Source organism: Oculina patagonica, chromosome 8 (assembly GCF_052425735.1).
Source record: "Oculina patagonica isolate OP01 chromosome 8, crgOcupat, whole genome shotgun sequence".
NCBI lineage: Eukaryota > Metazoa > Cnidaria > Anthozoa > Scleractinia > Oculinidae > Oculina > Oculina patagonica.
Window position 1 is genome coordinate 8687625 of NC_135765.1, and position 22669 is coordinate 8710293.

The 22669-nt window shown below is 39.0% G+C and overlaps 1 protein-coding gene across 1 annotated transcript; it reads right to left on the reverse strand.

Moving 5' to 3' along the window:
* Positions 1 to 1663: 1663 nt before the first annotated feature.
* LOC144662556 (HAUS augmin-like complex subunit 5) lies at positions 1664 to 21923 on the reverse strand. The gene is made up of 18 exons (XM_078523394.1): positions 21709 to 21923; positions 17554 to 17616; positions 17215 to 17247; positions 16230 to 16405; positions 12254 to 12413; positions 11663 to 11780; positions 11025 to 11101; positions 10638 to 10692; positions 10186 to 10313; positions 9722 to 9803; positions 8990 to 9147; positions 8077 to 8239; positions 7421 to 7501; positions 7153 to 7298; positions 6440 to 6557; positions 4374 to 4419; positions 3621 to 3849; positions 1664 to 3022 (listed from the first exon to the last, which is right to left on the reverse strand). Exons 1-18 carry the CDS (start codon positions 21825 to 21827, stop codon positions 2899 to 2901), a joined length of 2076 nt encoding a protein of 691 aa, XP_078379520.1. The 5' UTR covers positions 21828 to 21923; the 3' UTR covers positions 1664 to 2898.
* Between the last annotated feature and the right edge of the window lie 746 nt (positions 21924 to 22669).

Here is a 22669-nt window from a genome sequence, read left to right on the forward strand (position 1 = left end):
AAATCTTGTAAAACTTCTGTACTGTAAATGATCTAATAAACGCCCGGGGCGTCTATTATATTTTTGGGGTCCTAGGGGAGGCGTCAAGTAGATATGAGGCGTTTATTTTAATTTAACAGTAACAACGTCAACAAAACAAATAGGATGCGTAGTTTGATAGTGGAGTAAGATACAAAACAGAGTTTTTAGGTAGAAGACTAATCTATTCTGCGCTAATACAAAACTTCGATCAAACTTCGATATCGACGTTTTCATCGTCATCGTTGTCAACCACGTTGGCGTAGTTGGTCTCTTCGATGTCGGAGTCAAGCAAGAAACTAACTATATTGCGTGATTTTATTCTATGGAGTATTTCCTTGGTTTTTGAGGTGATTCTTCGAGGGGGGCGTCTATTAGACACAGGGCGTTTATAAGAGAGGGGCGTCTAATACAAACTTGAAACATTTCAGGGGAGGCGTTTACTAGATACGAGGCGTTTATTTGAGAGTGGGCGTTTATGAGATCATTTACGGTATCCCCGCTGAAACTTGTCAGATTTTTACCGAAAATGTCTTTTAATGTCTTTTTTTCAAAGAAAAAATAAAAAAAAACTACTCAAAATATGAAGTTAACAGCTACTTGTGACAAAGAATTTTTATTTTAACGTTTTGAAGTGTCCATTTCGGGGCGAATTTGTTTGATGACGTACCAATAAATTTTAATTTTCGATAAATTTTTCGCTTACTGCTCATTGTAAATAGTTGAAAACGAGGCTGCACCCACCATTCTCGTCCCCAGGGACCGCGATCCTTTTGCAATTTGGACATCAGCACAAGACTCGCTGACCAAAAGGATCGCCGCCTCAGTCTGGAGAAGAAAATGCCTGCCAGCAGGCTCACCGGTTTGGGTCCAAAGACCTCCAAACGCGAGCCTGCTCGCAGGCTACAGTCTCAGAAACGATGTCGATCCCGGGATGTCGATTTGCTAAGAGCACGCGACAGCTCTGGTTGAGGGCTCCTTAAAACAGTTTCCTAAAGAAAGATCTATATTTGAGCCATGTTGCACACATTACGAAATGGCTTCTAACACGAAAATACTTCATTAATTTAAAGAATGTTTCATTAATTTAAAGAATGTTCTGCTCGCCAATTCAATTGCAAAGTGTGGTCCGGACTCGAAGTTCACGGTTTGATTTATCACCTATCTCGTGATGAAAGAGATAATAGAAAGATAAGTGCCTCAGCAGACACAATTTCCGGTCTCGTCTAGCAAGGTGCTTTAAGACCGGAAATGAGCGGCATGTTCTGTTTTGAATTGTCACTTGTTATCAGCGACCTGTCGATTTTATGGCCTCTTCACAGCTGACTGCAACTTCCGGTTGTAAAGATAAAGCTTCCGACCTTTGTTCCCTACAAAAAAACAAGCTGCAAACACTCACGTATTCTATGTGCCTTCCTGAAAATACGTCCCATTGAAACGTAACGCGTCAGGAAAGAGAGCAGTGTGTTTATAAGACCAATGTTTTCGATCGCTTGCATCCTTATTTTGTCTTCTGTTTCTTGGTATTCGTTATGAGAAGAGTGTCAGAGTGAGCTAGTGAGGAAAGCAGTTTCAGCCGGATGCAAACCATAATTGTGCAGCGCGCGTCGTGTGACACTTTTTTGCGTATATCGCATTTAAAAATTGCTCGCGTTACTCTCCCTTTGAGCGTTAGACTTTGCATATTAAAGCTACGTAGTCTACGTAGTTTAGGCTTAGCCGCTTTCAGTCCGGAGAGCACGTCCACAGCCTATCTTTTAGTGTGAGCCCGTTGGGCGGTCCGTACCCTGCATTACCTTGAGCGCGGGTCCAAATTTCAAGAAGGGTCGGGGAGAGATGCTTCTCAGTGCCTTGCTTGTCAATCAGGGATTTTTGCGCGCCTCGCGCTTGCAGTCTATTTGCGCGTGTAAGATTAAGTGGGGGAAGGAGGAAATGGGGAGATTAATTTTCTTTATTTTGGGAAGGGGTGTGGTCGGGCTGTTCGATTTCTTACTCTATTTAAGAACCTACCCTGCGATGGTTGATTCTATACCCAACCACAGTCAAACCAGATCCAAAATCTGACCTGAGAGAAGCTTCAAAATTAAATCTCGTCACGCGTCTGATCATCATCAGTTCCATGTTTTTAAGCAAACGAGCGAGAGATAATTGGATTTGGTCATGAAAGGGGGGTGGGGCAGGGGGGAGTTGTCAAAACATTTAAATCGGTTCAGGGGGGAAGAGAAAGAACCCTGGTTGTCAACATATGGCGGCTTTAACGGCAGAAAGAAGTGAAATCACTCGCAGTCTTAAGTAAAGTTCTTTCCTTATGCTCTGTTGCTAATAAAAAGCTTACTCAGAGCTGCGTGTCTATCAGGATACCCTATTAGCAGATGACTTTTCAATAAGGTGTTTCGCACACTAGTTTACAATACAGTCAAACAAAGCCATCTGAAGACATGACGGAATTTCGGGAACAAGCCTAAAACTGTTAAGACTCGATTTCCATCGCCTCCTCTGGTATTTTCCATGAAAAAAAAAATGCGCATCGTCTGTCGTCTTCTTTTCAGTGAATCATCCACAACTGTGTCAAATGAAAATGATAGACAGCCTACATTGTTTCATGCGAGTCTTTCCATGTCTATGATTTATAGGTAACTTTCTTAAGTGACAGCCTACTGTTTCATGTGTTTGTCTCTGTGCCTGTGATTCATTTGTAACTGTCGGCGGACCGCTCACTGTTCATTCGTATTCTTGTCAGTGTCTCATCCATGACTGTGTCGAGTAAAAGGCAGAGAGCCTCATCCAACTGCCTAATGCGAGAGTCTCTGTCTGTGAAGTCTTAAACCTTCTCCAGCGAATGGCAGACAGCCCCCACTGCCCCCTACAAGTGTCTGTGTATCAGTGACTCATCTGTAACTGTCTCAAGCGAGTAGCGGACAGTGTCCACTGGTCTGTCCACTGTCGCATGTTCATATCATCCAATTTTACCCAAGGTGTCACAAACTGCGCTGGCTGCTCCCACCTAAGTAAAACAAAGTAGCACTTTTATTTCGAAAGTTAATAAGAATAAAAATGTTGAGCTCCTCAAGAATAAAATGAAACCATAGCTAGCACAAGCTCCTTGAAGCCGTTAACATTATGTGATCTGACATTGTGTAACAGCTTAAATCTAAGAGTTTGTATGGGAATGGAACGATGGTACACATCCGTTCGATAAGTGGAAAAGAAATTCAAAAATAAAAAAAACGAGTTACGTTTTCGCTTGACTGTTGTTTGTTTCTGTCGCGTTTTGGGGCTGTTTCAAAGCGATACCAGCGAGTTTAAGCTTCACTGTTTCCTTTCATTATATCACAACAGAGAGGATAACAATGCAACTCAATTTGCTGGAATCGCTCTTAACGGCCTAAAACGTCACATACGCACAGAAAATAAAACAAGGAATGTCATTTTGAAGCATTTTTATTGTAATTTTTGGCTCCTAAAATGCGTTCGTTAACTTCCCATACAAACCCTTAGTAATTACGCTGTTATGCAACACAACGTTTTGCACCTAGGAGCTTGGTATCTGTGATGAAAACTGGTACTATGAAACAAACACCAACAAAAAACAAACTTCATACCATGAGCTCACGATGTCCTTCACAGAAATGCAATCTGACAAAGCTTTTGTGGTTTTATTGAGTCCGTTCTGTATCAGCGGCATAATGAAGTCAAGTTGTGCGCGGTCTTGCTCAGTGACCTCGCGTCTCAAACCATTCAAATGCGCAACCATTCTCTCACATGACCTGTCGCCATCGACATCAGAAACTGCACCGTCACGTGACCGTGCCAGGGATCTTGTGTCATCAACTTTAAAAGTAAAAAGAAGAATTTACAGGAGTGAAATATCATTATCGATCAACTTTCCTTTAATTTATCTTGTAAGAATCTGGTGTTTTCCGAAATAGCCAGGTCGTAAAAGATATAGGCTAAACTTACAAGACATACATCATAACATGTAAGTACCGTAAACTGCTCCGAAATTAACCACCTGAAAGACAACTTGTTAAATAACAGACACAGCAAGCTGTACGAAAATGATCCGCTGACGTTTGTTTTAGACAAAGCTTATTCCTAAGGCAATACCGTTCTATGTGGTAAATTTTCTCTATGTGTGTGTATAAGGCAAAAAGCTGATCCTTCCGTGAAGTTTTATTTAGAACATTTTTGTATTGGCCCGCATATAGAACGCGTTTTAGCTTCCGTAAAATTGCCACCCTCTAAAAGTTGTGATAGAAGGAGGTTGCTAAAAACTATTACTTTTGGAACCTTAATTACGGTATGTCGGTTTAGAAATCATGGTACGAGAAAATTAAACTTGATCAAAATCTTACCTTTCTCCTTCAACTTCATGGTTGTTGACAGCAATTCTTCAGGTGCCTATAAGAAGTGCAAAGATTTCCTCACGTTATTTGAAGAATTGTTACAAAAAGGCACAGTACACGTGAACTAACGTCGTGTTACTTACAACACCAGATTCTGATTCGCTATACACGTATTCTCAGAGTGGGCACATAATATATACACGCATTACGACCGCAAAAATTCCTCCGTACCTTAGTAGAAGTTGACGTGGTGGTCAAGTGATTACTGTCCCAAATGGAGGTCCGTGTGATGTGTTCTTGGTATAAATTGCCTTTCTCTTCCCATGAGTATACATGTACATAAAAATAGGTCACCAAGGGTGACATGAGTCTAATGCCGTATGGCATAGTGATACAGATTGCGCGGTTTTCGTAAGCCGGTTAAAATTGGTTAGAGGTTTGTGTTCGGGAGTTTAATTTAAAATGCTTATAGCAAGCTAGGGGCATCGTGGATGATTATGGATGAAAACGAAACAGTCATAAATGTTATATGCTTCACAAAATTTAAAGTATGAACAGGAGTTGATGTTATTTCTTCCGTATTGTCCGTAAAAGCAGAAACGATCATGTTCATTACAACAAGGGTTGAAGAACTTCACATCGTTTTCTTTCAGATTTTTCACCATTTTGATGATGACTCTTGAAAGATTTTGCAATAAAAGCACTTGAAATAGTGACTGTTACTCCATTGTACTGTAAGCACTTAGTGACAGATTTTCCTAAAAACGGGTGTAAATGCTCACGTCAATATAATGATGACCTTTTGAACGCTGGAAACTAGGCAATTATTATCGAGCTACCATACACAGGAGCGAAGACTGTTTATCATGATGTACAAATTTCGCGAATCATCACTTCCATATCAATGTAACCATTTTATGATTTTTCTAGCTGTAAGAAGAACTTAAGATCTCTGAGAGTCGTAAAAGCATGAAATTCGATTTCAGTGTATGGCAAAGGCCGGGACAGTGTAATACTGCAAAGCGGCCAAACAAACGCATTTTGATTTAGTCGCGTAACTTGATTTACATTTATCCATGTACATCTTTTATTTTTGAAGGTTTTTGTTTGCACTGTAAAGAAAAAAATGGTCAAAATTCGAATGACTTAAAAACAAAATACGAGGTAAAGTTTTCTATTTTTTAAAACAAAATAAATATTTGGTCGCATTGTGTAAATAAACGCGAGTCGCCGTCGAAATATTTTTTCTCAAAGACAAAGCAAGACGAAAACACAAGTGCTTAACTGAACTGAAAACGAAGATTTATTTTCACAAAAAGCTTACAAATGTCTTAACTGGAAAATTATTACGTCCTGTTCAAGTGTTGAATAATCGTGACTTGAGAAAGAACTTTTAATTATGCGTGGGAACACGTGTCGCTGATTGGCTGTTTTTAATTGAAACTAATCGTGCGTGTCCGTACGGAGTCCGTTCTTGCAGCTGATCATTGTTTTCTACATTACAGCGAACGATTATCGATCCCGAACCATTCCCTTGGGATTGCTAACAGCTTTTTTCATATAACAAAGAGTCTAATGCGCATGCGCAAAGCGCACGCAAGCATTAGACTCAAAAATGTAAAACCCTCGTCCGAACCTACATGTAGTTGCCTATACGTCTGGCATTGAGCGACTAGGAGTATTTCTACTTTCCCTGGATGGGATGCTAGTCCATCGCAGGGTTATCCCCAGCAGTAAATTCGCCGGTACCCATTTATACACCTGGGTTGAGAGAGGCACTGTGAGAGTAAAGTGTTTTGCCCAAGAACATAACACAGTGACCCCGACCAGGTATTCGAACCAGCACAATTCAATCCAGAGTCTATAGTGCAAAAAACATTAAGGCACCGACCCTACCCATATGATGAGTGTACAGTATTGGTGCCAGTAAATTGATGGATGGTAACATGAGATGTACTAACATTCCTTCCAGGGGGAAAAGCAAAACTCCAGATCTTCAAAGGTCGCTTTACGCTACAGAAACTAGAGTTTAGCGCTTGGATTGCCCTAAACCTTATATATGAGTGCGCTCTTACCTTATAGGTTGGGAAGTCCAAACTGGTTAGCACAGCTCTAATTGTACTACCTCCTGGACTTGTTGAGAGATTCTCTAAGCGATTAATTGACAACTCACTGACTGGAACTCTTCTTGCACTGTACAGAGGAAAGTGAGTGAGTAAGTTCTGATATACTCAGAAGTTGGGTAAAAGGGAAAGTAAGTAACTATTTCAATAAATAAATTATTTTAATTATTATTCCACTATTACGACCTTTTATCATATAAGATCGACAGAACGCGCAAAATATGAACCAGTGACACACTGTAGAACAGGGCAAAAATACGGACGGAAAACGGAGAACCAAAATGGCCTATAGACGATCTAAACTTTGACCTGTTTACGTTCTCTAGGCTTGAAATAAAAGTGGAACAATAAATCCCTTATTCGACAGTTAAACATATGATACGCGCGGAAATTTGCTCACTGGTCGTATTTTTTCGAGCCCCGTACTACGCTACTCGCAAAATATCCGCACGTATTATATGTTAAACCACCAAATGAGTTGTATGTTTTCACGTTTTAGGTAGCTGAAGGGAAATTGAGTGGTGAACAATAAAGACAATAGGCTGTACTTTTAAAGTGGGGGTGGGGGTATAACAAAATACTATGCCTAGGAAAACACTGAGGCTCTCGGCGAAACAAAACTCGCCGTTTCCCTTGGGATCAGTCATTAAGTGTTTATTACTGACCTGTCTACCCCTGAGTAATGGAACTGATCCAGGGGTAGTGCAGCAAACTTATCCACTTCCTGTGCGATACTGTTGTGTAGCTGTTTTGCCATGACAACCACCTCAGCCTCGTGTGAGCAGATCTTCTGCTGTATATACTGCAGGAGCTTAAAGCAAAAAAGGAGAGAATGTTTTGCTTCAATTAAAACAACTTTTTTATAGTTTTAATAATTAATACTATAACGAAAACTGTTACAACCAAAAAAGCTATATACATGTACATGTGTACCTCATGTTTTTGTCTCTCCACCCTAGCTCTGGCATTGGAATTTTGTTTGACAAGAGCTTGAATGAGAGACTGCTTCGTTTGCTGAAACACAAAACAAGAAACCAAAATTTTATACATTTACCCATGCATGATATGTATTAAGCTACTACAAATGACTGTAAGTGCAAATTACCTTCATCTTCCACAACTGCAAGCGGAAGAAACGTTTTCAGAAATGAAACTGATTACATGGTGACGTATGCTACAATAAAGTTAAGTTAAATAATCTTTATTTGAAGTGCCATTAAAATAAATGATTTTCGTTTCCAAAACGTCCCACAAAAATATATAAGAACTAATAAAAGTACTTTATTTAAAGGAACATGTTTTTAATGATACCTCATCATAAAGTGCTACACAGCACATATTAATCATCACTTTGTCACATAAATCGTTTGCACATCACTTTCAGCCAAAAACACGAAAACGAAACTTTTAATTGTAAGGGTAGGATAAAGTCACAACTTTCAGCTTTTAAAAAATAATAATGAACACTTTTTTTGTGTGTGTTGTTTTAAGTACTTAAGTACTAATCCAGTTTGTACATAATGTTACAGAATCACCCTGAAATAGAGCGACCCGCCCCTAAAAACAAATCACGACTAAAGTTTTCTTACAGCCAGCTTTTCGAAGTCTTCAATCTTCTTGTGTTTCATGAGCAGCATTTCTTTTGCTCTTTGCCTCTCATTTCTGGAGTTGGTCAGTTCGGCCATTGATGCCTTCATGTAATCCAGTGATGCTTTTGATGCTGTCAGCTCCAATTCATTGTGAAGCAAAATTCTGAAAAAAATAAAGGCAACTCAGGATTAGATGTATATCGAGAACCGTAGCAAGTGTTTCATCAAGATATTCAGCATGTCTTAAAGGGACTTTGTCACGGCTGAGTTAAGTTTTTTTTTGCCAAATACTTGCTATGAAACTTAATGTTTAAAAAGAAATTACTTCAGAATCTATGGATGCAAATGACAAAACCATAGCTTTATTGCAACGAAACGTGTCTCCCAGATATTATAATTTAAAGATACAAGCAAACAAGACTAACTTTGAAAACTGTTCAGCCCAACAATATTTCAAAAACCCACATGGCAATCTGTTTCAATCTTCTTCACTTTTGGCCATCCGTACCTTCTTTTGTATTTGCCGTGTTATTCAAATGTTCCTTCACTGTTATAAAGGTTATTTTTATATTTCACGGAATCTGATGGTCATTTCTGATGCCTTAATTTGGCCTAATTCTGTGACACAGTCCCCTCAAATTCGTTTAAAAAAAAACACACAGTAGTTTTGAACTCTTATCTCCGTTTGACAAGTTGGATATCACTGTTAAACACTCGTAATACGTATAGAACAAGCGTTGATGTTTTTAGATCAGTATGCACCAGTGCGTTGGTGCGTGAAAACAAATTTTTTTTTTTAAGAATTTGCAAACTGACATTTTTGATGAATAATCAAACATTTGCGCATTAAATTCTGTTTGCCATCCACGACTAAAAAACGTCTGTGTTTTAGCTCCCTGTTATCCTAATCTACCTTGCCAGTTCAATATTTCCAGGAGAATCTTGATAACTTGAGACTAGATTATCCTCCAGTTGTTGCTGTAGTGTTTGAAGTCTTTGCCTTGCCCTCCAAGCTTCATTGAGCCCTTTTTCGGACTCAATAAACCTTTGAAAATGAGCAGCTTGACCTTTCTAGAAGTAACACAAAATAAAATCAAGTTTACATACTGAACACGTGTATAATTATTCCAATAAGGGGGCTCCAAAAACGTGCTGTCTGGTTGTCCATGGCAAGTAGCACATTGTACAGTATGTTAATAAAGGTACCAAGCAAGGGTGATAAAATGTTCATACATGAATTTCAATCTGTGGTTTCAAAGCATTGTTCATTGATAATTTTAAGTTATAGTTTGACTTGTCAAAAATGTTATTGTATAAAGTGGGAAAAGTGATAAACTGATTTTGAAGTTGGGGCTAATCCTGGAAAATATCCAGACCCCCATAGTAGGCTTTTTTGGTATTAACGCACCCTACCCTTGCCCCTCCTCCCACCCCACCTCACCCCACTGGAAATTCTAGTTAAGCTTTATACTTTTCTTTATAACTGTTTGCTTTAGAAATCTTACTTCGGGCCCCTAGAAGCTAGGAATTTTAAATGACCTGCCTTGCATGGAGTGGTTGTGGATATTCCCTGTAGTTGCACCATCTTGTGTTGAACAACAGTGCCCTTAACTACAAATAATATTGAAAACAGTGTTTGACTAACCTCTATTAACTGATGAACGCTTTGCAGTAAGGAAGGTGGTGACGAAGTGTCTGTTAGTTTACCTGAGTTTTCATATTTAAACCTGACAAGGCAAATCAAATGACATGTAGTTAAACCCTATTGAAGCCTGGAGCCTAGTGGCAAATACTGCTGGAGCTTATCCTGGTTTCTGTAGCATGAAGCGACAGTAATCTACTCCCCCCTGGATGGGATGCTAGTCCATTGCAGGGTTACCCCCCAGCATTAATTCGCCGGTACCCATTTATACACCTGGGTGGAGAGAGGCACTATAAGTACATGTACAGTGACTTGCCCAAGAACACAACACACCGCACCGCACCTCCCATAAGCAGGCACATACATGTACATATATTGCCATTATTAAACTATTTTAGCTGCATGTATGAACCTTATTTATTATAGACAAAGGATCAAAATTCCAATTCAACGGGACCAAAACATACTTGAGTTCTTGTGCATCTTTCTTCAGGTCAATTCTTGCAGACAATTCCCGCAGGCTGATGGCTGAGTCCTGTGCTATCCGAGACAAGGAGGTGAGGACATCCATTGGCAGGTGTTGAGACAAGATATTCTGAAGATGTCCAAAAAACAAAATTAATAATTATAAATACTGTAGTAAAGCTAGTTAGTAGTTAACAACCTGTCTGAGGATTTCAAAATGCAATAGGGAATTTCTGGGTTTCCCTAGCCCTTGTTTCAAAACGAAACTACATGCAAAACCCTTTAAATAAAAATGAGTTTGATTTGCATGAAAATGGACATTTCTGAAGGTGAAACTCATTTTTATATGAATGGTTTTGCACGTAGACTCGTTTTCAAACAGAGGCAACGGGTAACTCGGAAATGGCCTATTATTACACTGTATACTGACACAGTATATAACAAACCGAACAACCTCTACTCCAGTCCACAACTGATCTTTAATCTTCCTCTGGCTGCTGTCATCAACCCTAATTAGAAATTTGTAATATAGAATGAGCTACAATGTACAAACATGACATGCTGATCCTAAATAGAATTTAACATTATTAGTAAAGACATGTAGCTGTTCATCTGCCAAGGTTTTTTTTTTCTTTTTTTTTTTTTACTCTTGTGTTGTACAGGATTACAGCCCTGGCAATTTTTCTTGGAGAACAGTAAAACTGTTCGTCTTTTAAAGAAGTTACTGTAAAATGACCAAAAAATGGTGGGGATGGGACCAGGTACTGTATCTGTCTGATGGAGGTGTCCCTCCTATAGTTCTAAGGGTCTGTTAAGAGAGAGTTAATCGAACAACTGGTACCTTCCGGTTTCTTCCTCTGCCTTGCACACTTCATGCAAAAAGGAACCAATCCTTTCACAGGATTCTCTAACAGATCTCTATTGAAAGAGAGAAGACAAAACATATCCACCAACATGAAGATGGGATGAACAAAATCTTAGTAAGCTGTTATATATTTTGAGTGTTGCTGCCAAACGTCCACGGTTGTTTTAGAACCCAATAGAAACATGAAAAAATGCTTTCTTTGTTTTCAGAAAACTTCCAAAACATAGATCAAAGAAATTTCTTGAGCACTTTGCTTGCTTCCTTTATAAATTTCAAGCTTGTGCCACTGATTACAAAATCACCAGCTTGCTACACTGTATACAAATGTAAGTCTGTGTAAGAGCTATATAGGGTCCTATAACCATCATCAAAAGACTTACATGTGTACTTTGTAACAGACCATCTTCTATCTGCATTATTTTGGTATACTTTATACTTTTGGTTCTTGGTAATGAAACATTAGATTTTGAGCTCACGCAATATCAACATAATTTACCAGCTCGGTTGTACATGTTGTTCTGAGTTTCTGAAGTTATAAACACTATAACACTTTCTAACAAGCTCAAAGTTAATTTTTGTAAATGTATCAATGCAGGCTACAGGCTTTTACTTACAGTACAAGCTGACTCTAACCCAGTAGGAGTCGATCGTCCATCAATAGCAGTGAATGATTGTGCGTTTCCAGTTATGATCCCTTGTGATGTGTAGTATGTTGGATTGATTGATTTCTTTCTGTAAAGTGGCCACAAGAAGAGATAAAATGTATTGTTAATGCCTGAGTAGTGTGTGATGATTTACCGGTATATTTAAAATTGAATATTCTGTACCAGTGCTGTAAGCAATGTGCAACGTGCAGTTTGCTACCCTCCAAGTTAAGATTATTTAAGTCACCATGGCGACTCAAATTTTGTAGCTGGCGACCAAATTGGAACCGAAGTCGCCAGCCTGGCGACTAAAACTGAAAAAAAGGATTGAAAGCGTAAGCTAAATTTAGTGACTAAAATTGTTCACTGACAAACAAACTTGAGCAGTCAGGGGCCAAATGGCCACTAAGGAAAAAAATAAACTTGGAAGGTTGGTGTGTAGTGTGCAGTACATAGTACATAGTGTGCGGTGTGCGGTTTGCGGTGTGCGGTGAGCAGTGCGGTGTGTGGTGTGCAGTAATAATAAACACTTAAACATAACAAACACTTGATTGCACAGACCTTGCAACTTCCCTGCAAATTGTTATCTTGTCATTGATCTGTTTAGCCAGGCTCGTGTACAACTCTGCTAACTGTTTACACTGCTTAGAATGGGCACTCAGCAAAGCATTTCTCTTGGCAAGGTCAGAAATTTGTTTCCCAACTTCAGAGTATGCTTCCTCTGCAATACATATGCATGTACATGTAAATTTAAAGTAAAAAAAAAGACATTTGTAAGGATGGTATACATGTAGTTTGTATACATGATACTAAAATACACTGTACAATACTTCCACGACTTTCATACCTTTTCACTCTCCCTCCTATTTCTTAAGTTACACACACGTTAATTACCTTCAATTTACAAAAAAATATCATACAGTCATGTAGTACAAGAAAATCAAGATCGTGGCTGGTAAAGTCCAACCCAGAATAACTACAACTTAATTATAATAACTAATTATTAATTATTATAATACCAAGGCTGCTGCCTAAGGAAATTTTTAAGGAGCCCTTCGGGCTCCTAACATCAATATTTAGGAGCCCGAGCCATTATGTTAGGAGCCCAGCTTAAAAGTTGCCGAAGACCAATCTGGGGTGGGGGGGGGGGGGGGGGCGGTGTGGGGGTGGGGTTACTCAGGCAAATATGTGGTCAACAATGTGGTCTTGGAGAGGGGCCCAGGGAGTCAACCTTCCCCCAACATTATTGCTATAATATACATGTACCCGAATGTCCCCTAGGGGGTACTCCCTATAGTGGACTATATGGGGAGGCTTCGCCAAACAGGGATACCTTTCTCAGGATGTGGGTATATAAAAGGATAGGGATTTTACGAGTTGGAGTATACAAAAAGGGGGGGAGGGAAACTGGTTTTTAATTAAGTGAAAAATAAGAAAAAAGATGTAGTATTTCTTCTGTTGGTATGTGAAAGGGGTGCCATCTTCATTAGGGGGTATATGGTTTCTAAAAGGTTAAGGGTCACTTTCACATAGGTACCCCAAAAATGGCAACCTCGTTCATGAGATCCTGGGAAAGACGTTGCAGAATTGGTTCATGAAAGGGTAAGGGTATCCTCCCCATAAAACTTTTTTTTTTACTCTGCAGCAACCTCAGAGATCCAGAGGTAAGAAGTTGGATAAGTCATCAATATCAGCAATATCTTTCCCCCCTGTGGGTTAAATCACTAGCTGGGCTGGGAGAAATAAACCAACAATGAAAACTGACATGCATTTAGTTGAGAGCGTGAAGGGTTAATTTATTTTGTTAAGCCAGTGCCAGAATGAATGCATTTCATGTACTTTCATATGTTTTTCACTTAGAAAATCAATGTACATGAAACAGAAAAATCAAGTTCAATTAATATTTTAGTAATCAAGGTTAAAAAAGAAGCAATAATTAAGCAGGTCTATTTTTCCTAGGTTTAGAAAAAGGTAACGAGAAGTCAAAAACACCTGTGTAAACACTTTAATTAAGTTTTGATCTTATCTTTGTTACATGATAACCTGAGTTGACAAAAATAGAACAGAAAAATTAAGTTGTGAAAACACTTCAAATTACTAATCTTATCAAATAAGTTGTTTATAAAATAAATGTAGTAACAAAAGCAATATATTTTAATCAAACTGAATATCTGAGCAGGCAAAAGGACTGAGGTTTCTAGCACAAAAATTTGCTAGTCATGGATCAATGCCCAAGAATGCTCAGGACTGCTTATAAACGTGAAAACATGAAACAGTTCACAAAAGTCCACAAAAAATTGGCAGCAGATATGAAATGTCACATAAAAAGAAAGAGGCATACATTTTATGTCCTACTAAAGTTAAGCGTTCAATGCTTTATAGATTAAGCTGAATTACATGTTAAACGCGCCACGTAAGTTTGTGTACACATCACGATATTTGGCACGTTGTTTTACGTAAGTTTACAGTGCGAATACTCGAACCGGGACAGTTGGAACAAAGTTAACCAATGACAACGTTAATTGAGAACAAAGGATGTCGACCTTTTTCGTTAACAGACCAATGACGTTCAAGAACGCAAACAATAGATTTACAGAAAAATTTGAAAGCTCAACAACGTTGCAAATAGTTGCGGACCTCTCAGGAAACTCGCCTTGTTTTTGATTGGTTAGTTTCGATCCTTAATTTTCAAGAGGTCGTAGATAGAGATCATAGATAGATAAAGTTAGACAAATTATTCAAGATGTATGTTACAATATTATCTTCGCGAAAAGTTTACAAATCAAACTACGAACCGTGAATTTTCTCTTCACGGCCAGGAGTTGTGAATTGAATATTCCACACTGTGTTCGCTCTTGTTTGAAAATTTTCACTCCGGAAATAAAATGAAGACTGTGAAATCAAATTCACGCCGTAATTATTTTCATTTCGCTCTAACTTTTCAGTAGCTTTGCTCTGTCTGTTGCCTTGAAATCGATGCGAGTCACTTCCTCGTCAATGTTAACAAATTGCTTTTACACCTTCGTATGACTTTGAAATTCACGAAAACAGAATACTTATATCGTCGGTCAATGCCGTATAACTGTCCACAAGTTATCACTTTACATTTTTTGACACGATTTGAGGCCACATGAAATGTAAACATCAGGTCGAATGTTGTTTTCGCTTGTTTGCTCACGGACTCATTTTCTGTCGGTAATCTACTGTTACAACTTTGTAAACTCACGGTTTTCGTGAAAGAGGAGTTTGTTCCGTTTCGTCATTGAGTCTTCAATCTTTCTGTGGTTTTATAAAATTACCACAGACTAACGTCACTGAAACTTTTATGGAAGAAAATTCATTTCAAGCGGCGAAAGTAAAATTGCCATTAATAAAATATGAAAGGTCAGTTGTCGCTGTGGCGGCATCCCAAATCTTTCTTGCCTTGTCTTTCGTCAGAAACAAAAAATAATCACAACAAACACGAGTATGTAACTTAGAAGAGTGAAAACAACTGACTTTTCAAATATGAAATCAAGAACGTTTCTATTCACTTTCTGCTCACATGCGACATAAGACACTGCATACGACGGAATAGGCACTTGAGACGTCCTTTGAAACAGTTCCATCCCGTTTCGTGTCTGTCGTGAATAAAAGCGTCCTTCGTTATTCTTTACTGTGCTATCACCAACGAAGAGCAATACAATTTTATCAGAAAATTTCTTTTGAAGAATTTTTCAGCCTGTGAAATCCAACTTTTGATTACGGTTTTACGAGCACTACTCAAAATTCGGTGCAGTCAGTGAAAATTTAGGATCGAAACTACCCAATCAAATACAAGGCAAGTTTCCTGAGAGGTCCACAACTGTTTCAAACGTTGTTGTCTGTTTAAATTTTGTTGCAAATCTATTGTTTGCGGTCTTGGACGTTATTGGTCCATTTCTAAAAAAGGTCGCCTTTCTTTGTTCTCAATTAGCGTTGTGATTGGTTAACTTTGTTCAAACTGTCCCGGTTCGAGTATTCGCACTGTAAGCCTGTCGGAAAGGTTTTTGTATCAAGCTTTTGCAGATTAAAATTATTTCAGTCCTGATCCATGCCTGCAGTAGCAAACAGATTGATTTCACTTTTGTATCCGTAAATATTTCTTCAGATTCACTTCGAAAATTCTCCCAAACGTCAACAAAGCAAATGAAACGTAATCCAGAACATAACACGTTCCATATTTGGAAGTTAGGCCCAGTCCTAAACACTTGAAAACGAATGGTTTTCGAAGTTGCTGAATTTTGCAAAGACACGTTACGTACTTAAAACGCCAAATGCAAACAATTTCAGCGTTTCCGTTTTAAAATGAAGCAGTTGTTGTTTTTAATGGGATTTTTTATGCCAATGAAACAAGGTTACAAGGAAATTGAAGTCAAAAGATGAAGGTGGAAGATCAATGTTTAGGCGTCCATGCGGGCTCCTTGAACAAAAATTTAGTCGCCCGCGCTCGTAACTTAGGCGCCTCTGGCGACCAGGCGCCCGTTAGGCAGCAGCCTTGAATACATATAAAAATTACCTGCTTCAAGGATTTCCTTCTGCACAGCTTTGACTTCTTTTTCAAGATGGTGAACTTTACTTCTGACTTCCAAAAGCTCTTTGGTTAACTGAGAGTGTTTCTCTTTGACACTTTCTCTTTCTTTGTCATCTGGTGTGTCACCTGTGCGAGCTCCCATCTCCTGGATCAGCTTTTGTCTAGTACAAGAGGTTATCTTTGTTAAGGGAACTTGAGCATTAAATACAGCTGACAGGACTACATTTACATATACAATTTAATATTTAAGGTTCATTTTATTACAGGAATAAATCAGTCTGTGTTCTTTGCAGTCTTCTTCTTCACCATTGTCATTGTCATGATCAGCATCATCATCATCTTTGCCATTGATCATTGCTTCCTTTTCCCTAACTGGGAAATAAGAGTCTTTGCAGTCTTACATGTACTCTTCTCTACAATATTTTAATCTATAACACAGAGATTCCAACCCTCCCGATTTGTTGCGTTGCCTCCCACTCTCCCGATTTCCATCAGATTCTCCCGATTTATCATGAAATTCTGCAAACAAGGAAAAAATGCTAATTTGTAGTACTTTTTTGCGATCTGAGTGTAACAAAAGTAAAGCAAAGCACCAATAATGTCTGTGGGAAAAGAATAAAGACCTTATAGAATAACTCAGTGCTTGAGAGAACCTTAATTTGCAAAAATTCCCAATGGAATATGCCTCCAGACCCACCTAAAGGCTCGCACCTTCAGCCTCGCAAGTTTCCTTCACAAAGGGTTGGAATCTCTGTTAACATTTTGTGAGCCAACAGCCCGGCAGGAGAATTGTTTTCTGTAAATTCAGTTTAGTCTTTTCAAAATTGAAAATTCTCATCACTAAAATTTCATCCTTGCCTAGCTATTGTTCACCATAGTGTAAATGGGGTCAATTAGTCATGTAATGAATAAAGATCCCAGTTTAAAATACAATCATTGTGCATTCCTTACTTTAAGTAAAAAAGGATACAGCTTCAAGTTTCCACGTAACTTCTGGACAGATCTACAATAGCAACAATAAAAAATAAGTTGGTATTAAAACTTTAACTTGCAAGTGATCTTGACGCCCTACTGATTTAAATAGGATTATATAAATGAAGTTGACACTGGTAATTTAACAAAATAACAACTTTGGGCATTCAAATCTGTGAAAATGAGCATATTGTACCTGAAGAGTAAAGTTGTTTTTGGGGGGCCATACCCCACCCACCCCCCCCCCCCCCTCACCCCAGTCCAACTGTAAAAAGGTATGTTACTTAATTTCTCTGGTACACCAATCCGTTATTAATAATTTCTTACAAACACTCACTTTTTGGATCTGACATGCTGCAACACATACTTCCAAACATCCACCATAGCTCCACGACATAACCTGTATAATTTAATAGATGACACTACTATTATACACCTGGGACCAGTTGGTCAAAGTGTGGATAAACTATCCATCAGATAAATCACTGTCCAGTCGATAAGTGATAACAAAACAACTCTATGCCATCCACTAGTTAGTGATTAATCTGGCAGATAGTGTAATCCAACTTTTAAACAACTGGGGCCTACAAATACACGTAGCAAATTTTCATTCTGGTCCAAAATGCTGAAACACAAGTGTAAAACAAAATGTATAGCCATGGACCCAGTGATTGAATAGCAGCTTTGAGACAGCTGTACACAAGCTAGTGACAGCCAGAAGGAAAAACAGTACAAGCACAGGTGTGGGATGGGAAGGGGGTCGGAATTTCTGATTCCTGTATTGTTTACAGTTGAAACTCTCTTAAATGGACACCAAAGGACAGAGCAAAGTGTTTGCATTAGAGAGGGGTCTCTGTAACGCAATGCTGCAGGTAAAACATTAACACTAAGCACAAATCCAAAAACGTTTAAGATGAATAAAGCATTTACATTGTTGTTGTTTTTTGTAACCACAAAACATGTATCATCATCACCTGATTAACAGAGTGTTCATTATAAAGAAGAAAATTTTGACCCATGTATAAGTCGAGGGCGATTTTTTGGACTGATTTTTAGGTAAAAAAAGGTCGACTTATACACGGGTAAATACGGTAACTTATGCAGGGTTGGAAACTAAAATTTCGGAGCACTCGCCATCCGGGCGAGTGACCTTCAAATTGCACTCGCCCAGATCAATTTTCACTCGCCCAGTCTTCTTCCATTAAAAAAGAAAAATTTAGGCCCTCTCCCTCTACGAATAATAAAATATACAACTTCAATTTTTAATCACGTTTTGATACTCACTGTGCCACTTTGGTGGTCGATCGCAAAACAGACTGCAATCTATTTCTTCAATGAAAAATTGCCAAATATAGACCTTACTCCACAATAAAAACACGAGCACACTTACTTCAAAAGTTGAAACGCAGTTTTATTTGATACGTATCTCCAAATTCTTGTTATTTGCAAGCGAAATTGCACAGGAAAAGAGGCGAGAAATGGCCATCTTGCTGCCTTTCGCGGCTCGGTGGATGAGTCCGTGAATTTTTGACGAGAGGTATTACTTTGTACATTAGTACGTCCGTCATGTAACATGCCCCAAACGGAAGCCATTTTTGTCTGTTTACGAACGCGAACACAGCTTTGTTTGAGATTTCAAAATGTTGGTAAGCTATTGGCTTGTGGACAGTGTAGATTATTTTAAAGTGGGAAGTAAAAGTTTCGCTTATTCTGAATAATATATTCTGGATATTACAATCATACTCGCCAAACCGGGCGAGTGATCCGTGATTTGTACTCGCCCGACAGTTTTCACACTCGCCTGGGCGAGCGGGCGAGCGCTAATTTCCAACCCTGTTATGTGAAGTTCTTCCCTGGGGCCGAGATTTACGGGTGTAGTGCCTGTTGTCCGTATTAGAGAGGGTCTGTATTATAGAGTTTTTTTTTTCTAAAGAAAATATTTGAGAATTTTTTGGGGACATCAGAGTTTGTCCGTATTTGAGAGGTGTCCGTATGGAGAAGATCGACTGTATTCCCAGTTCCCACCCTTCCTAAGTGGTTCCAGCCTTTTTGTGACATTTCAGTTTCTCCCCCACACCACCCTTCACCCCCCTCCCCACAGTACAGGCAGGAGGGCCCTGTACATGTTTACTGTACAACATGAAGAAGGACAGTGGATACCTTTCATATACATGTAAGAGAAATTTAAAATGTTCATTTGTTTGGACCGATTTTATATTCCCTTTGCTACAATCTACCCAAATGTGTCTCCAGAGCCACCTTCTCCTAGTGCAAAGGCCCCGCCAACTAAGAGGGGAAGTGGCGCTGGCATAAAGTACAAGTACAGTACCGCTCAGAAATAAGCGTCCATCGTATACGCACCTTATACGCATATACGCACATACGCAGACGCACATACATGTACGCACATACGCAGACGCGCGTATGCAATGAAGCGTAAGCACATACGCAGTTCTTTGTTATTCATTGCTCTTGGTTCTCATTGTGTTGTATTGTTGGAGAAAACAAATAAAGTTTCTTTGCGAGAAAATTATAAAACAGCGTTGGTCGATCGAATGATAAAATCTTTATTACTTACCGAAAGTTCCAAGTTCATAATGGTATAAAACAGTGCGTTTCCAAAACATTCACGGAAATATCTCGCTGACATCGAAAGCAGAATTCGCTGCAGATGTAAAATAACTGTTGCATATTTTCGACTCTTTGACCACATCAGGTTAAAGACGAGGAAGTTTCTTTAGTGTTGTTCTTCTTTAAGAAGAAACCGAGTTGGAGGAGTTAGCTCGGTTCCGCCGAATCAGGACAAACATAACCTGCGATCAGGCAATCTTCCGACAAAACATGAAGCACGTGTGTAATGTCACGCATACGAATTGTTTGTGTTATGACTTAAGACGCACATATTAAACCTTAAAGTTCAATCTGTCATTTAGTTTTCTTTAGAAAAACGCAGTTAAATGTGTATGAAAGAATCTAAATCGGATACTTGCGTGCGGCGTTGTGTTACATTTATTTACGATGGAGTTTATTCGAAAGGTTTCAAATTACTTTTGACATATGCAAATTTTGCCAACTTTTGGACTCTTTTTAGCTGAGCCGCTTTAAAAAAGCAAAATTTGTTTAACTCCTCTAAAGCTGTAATAACAATTGATGCCGTTATCTGTGTTAGTAATAAAGACAAGTTTCATTCAAGAAGAATTTAGGTTCTGGGAATTTTATGCTAAATTCACAAAAAAATAAAACAAGTTCATTTCAAGCTAGACGCGATGGCACGTCACAAGTCTTCCTTTCAATTTAATATTCACGGGAAGGCTTTACGGCTCCGATGTTTTTCATGTGGAATGTTTCGTTTGCCAACTTGAGTTTAGAGTTTAGAGTTTATGATGCGCCGTCAACATTGATTTTGTTTTTTAACATTTCTTACAACATAAACTTTTGGTCTCTTCACAAGGGTCGCACGCGCCGGCGAGATTGTTTATGAATTAATAGACCATTTTACAGTTGTCTGCTCAGTGACCTGGCCATTGACTGAAAGTGAGGCTAAAGGTGACCTTGTTTTGATACAGACCTCACTGCTTTTGTTGTGTTAATCACGTTGTTTTGATGCTAACTAGGTTACATTTACATAATAAAGCAAAGAGGTTTGTATCAATGCAAGGTCACCTCCAGCCTCGCTACCATTCAAAGGCCTGGTCACTTGGTAGACAACTGTAAAATGGACTATTGCCTATTGAAGCGACACGGCTTAGAAGCGAAAAAAATATCTCTGGTTCTATTTGGCGTAAATGGGCGATTCAAACTGGAAAAGTGATTCCAATGAGTAGAAACTAAGTTCTATTAGAGTTTATATGATGCGCCGTCAACATTTATCATAAAGGTAAGGCCGGTAAGTCAAGTAACGAAAAAGTTATTTCTCCATTTCTATTTTGCATAAATCGGCGATCTCTAAAAGAAGAAATAGCAAGCCATCGAAAGAACAATAAACTATGGACAAAAGAAAAAACAATAAGCTTGCTCATACATACTGATGAGCATACGCGTATACAGAGTATACGCACATACGCAGACGCATATACGCAGATACGCATACGCGCGTATGTGCAAAAGCATACGCGTTTTTCGCGTATGTTTTGAGACGCTTATTTGCGAGCGGTACTGTAAGTGGCATTGCATCAAATATTTAGCCATCAAATCTATTAGAAAAGTAGAACTGAAATCTATTAAGCTTTTCGATTTTGATTGATTACAACATTCACTGATTCACACGGACAGCACATTGTACAGTAAACAGCTATTTGCCGATCAAAATAGCTAACAGGGCTAAACTGTAGAATACCGGGCCACTAATTTGCATCTCATTGAATTTGAATGGTTCCTTTTGTTTCTACTATGCTTCGTTCTTAAAGCGTTCAGAGATATGTAAATAAGTGGCCTGGTATTGTAAAATCGCTCCGCTAACAGTACGCTAAATTTTAAATCCTCAAGTACTTACATTTTAAAGTCATCTTTTGTTGGAAGGGGCGTATGGATGTGTCGTCCTTGGGGTCTAAATCGCATTTCATCTAAGGCCCAACTTCGCAACTGATCGGCGAGGTCGTACTCTCCCTCCATCTCCACAACAGTAAAAATACTTGGTCCTGGAAACTCGTTTGGTTAATTACGGATAAATTCTTAATAAACCACGGCTTGTTGGGTAAACAACTCGCTTTTCTGAAACGAAGGATTCAAGGTAGCCGCCATTTTGTTTTGGCGGGCAAAACACTGGTACCCAGATTCCAGAGGTCACAAACTAGTGCGACGGCTGGGTACCGGGTACCAGTCAAGGAAATTGGCAAGAATCCGCAAATTTCAAGGCCGTTTACAGCGCAGAAAATCTGTACGGACCCGTCACAAAATATGTCCGGGCCCGATCACTTTTGTAGAGAAACATTCAGCAAGCGCGTTTATACGAAAAAGAAAATTGGGTACGGACCGGTCAAAAAATCGGTCCGGACCTCACCACTTTTGTAGAGAAACAGTCATATCAAAAGTGGTCGGGTCCGGACCATATTTGCGACGGGTCCGTACCCAAATTTCTCTGCCGTGTAAACGCGCCTAAAAAAACTACGATTTTTACGCGGGGCCCCAGCCGGCCATGGCCTTAAAGCCATGTCCCCGCTAATTTTGGTACCACAGCTAAAGGCCTGCTGATTCAAACACAAGCTTATTGCCGTCGTGAAGCGATTCCATTGTCAATAAGCTAAGTGAAGATCTCTTCATTTTCTGGCAATAAAGTGACGTTTCCACTACGCGCCTTTAATATAACTGCCGTGCTAATTTCTGGCGAGCTTACCACGATCAAATGCATCCCAGTTAAAAAATACATATAAAAGCTAAAAATTACAGGGAAAACTTTTTATATATATACCCATTTTTCAAATATTTGCGATGAGACAACAAAAAGGATAGAGATG

Bases quoted from the DNA above. Each gene is read 5' to 3' on its own strand.
- LOC144662556 (XM_078523394.1), bottom strand. From the start codon at position 21,827: ATGGAGGGAGAGTACGACCTCGCCGATCAGTTGCGAAGTTGGGCCTTA. The intron at 17,617-21,708 runs GTAAGTACTTGA...TAAATTATACAG, and splicing joins ACAAAAGATGACTTTAAAAT to GTTATGTCGTGGAGCTATGG. The intron at 6,558-7,152 runs GTCAGTAATAAA...TCCTCTGTACAG, and splicing joins CATTACTCAGGGGTAGACAG to TGCAAGAAGAGTTCCAGTCA.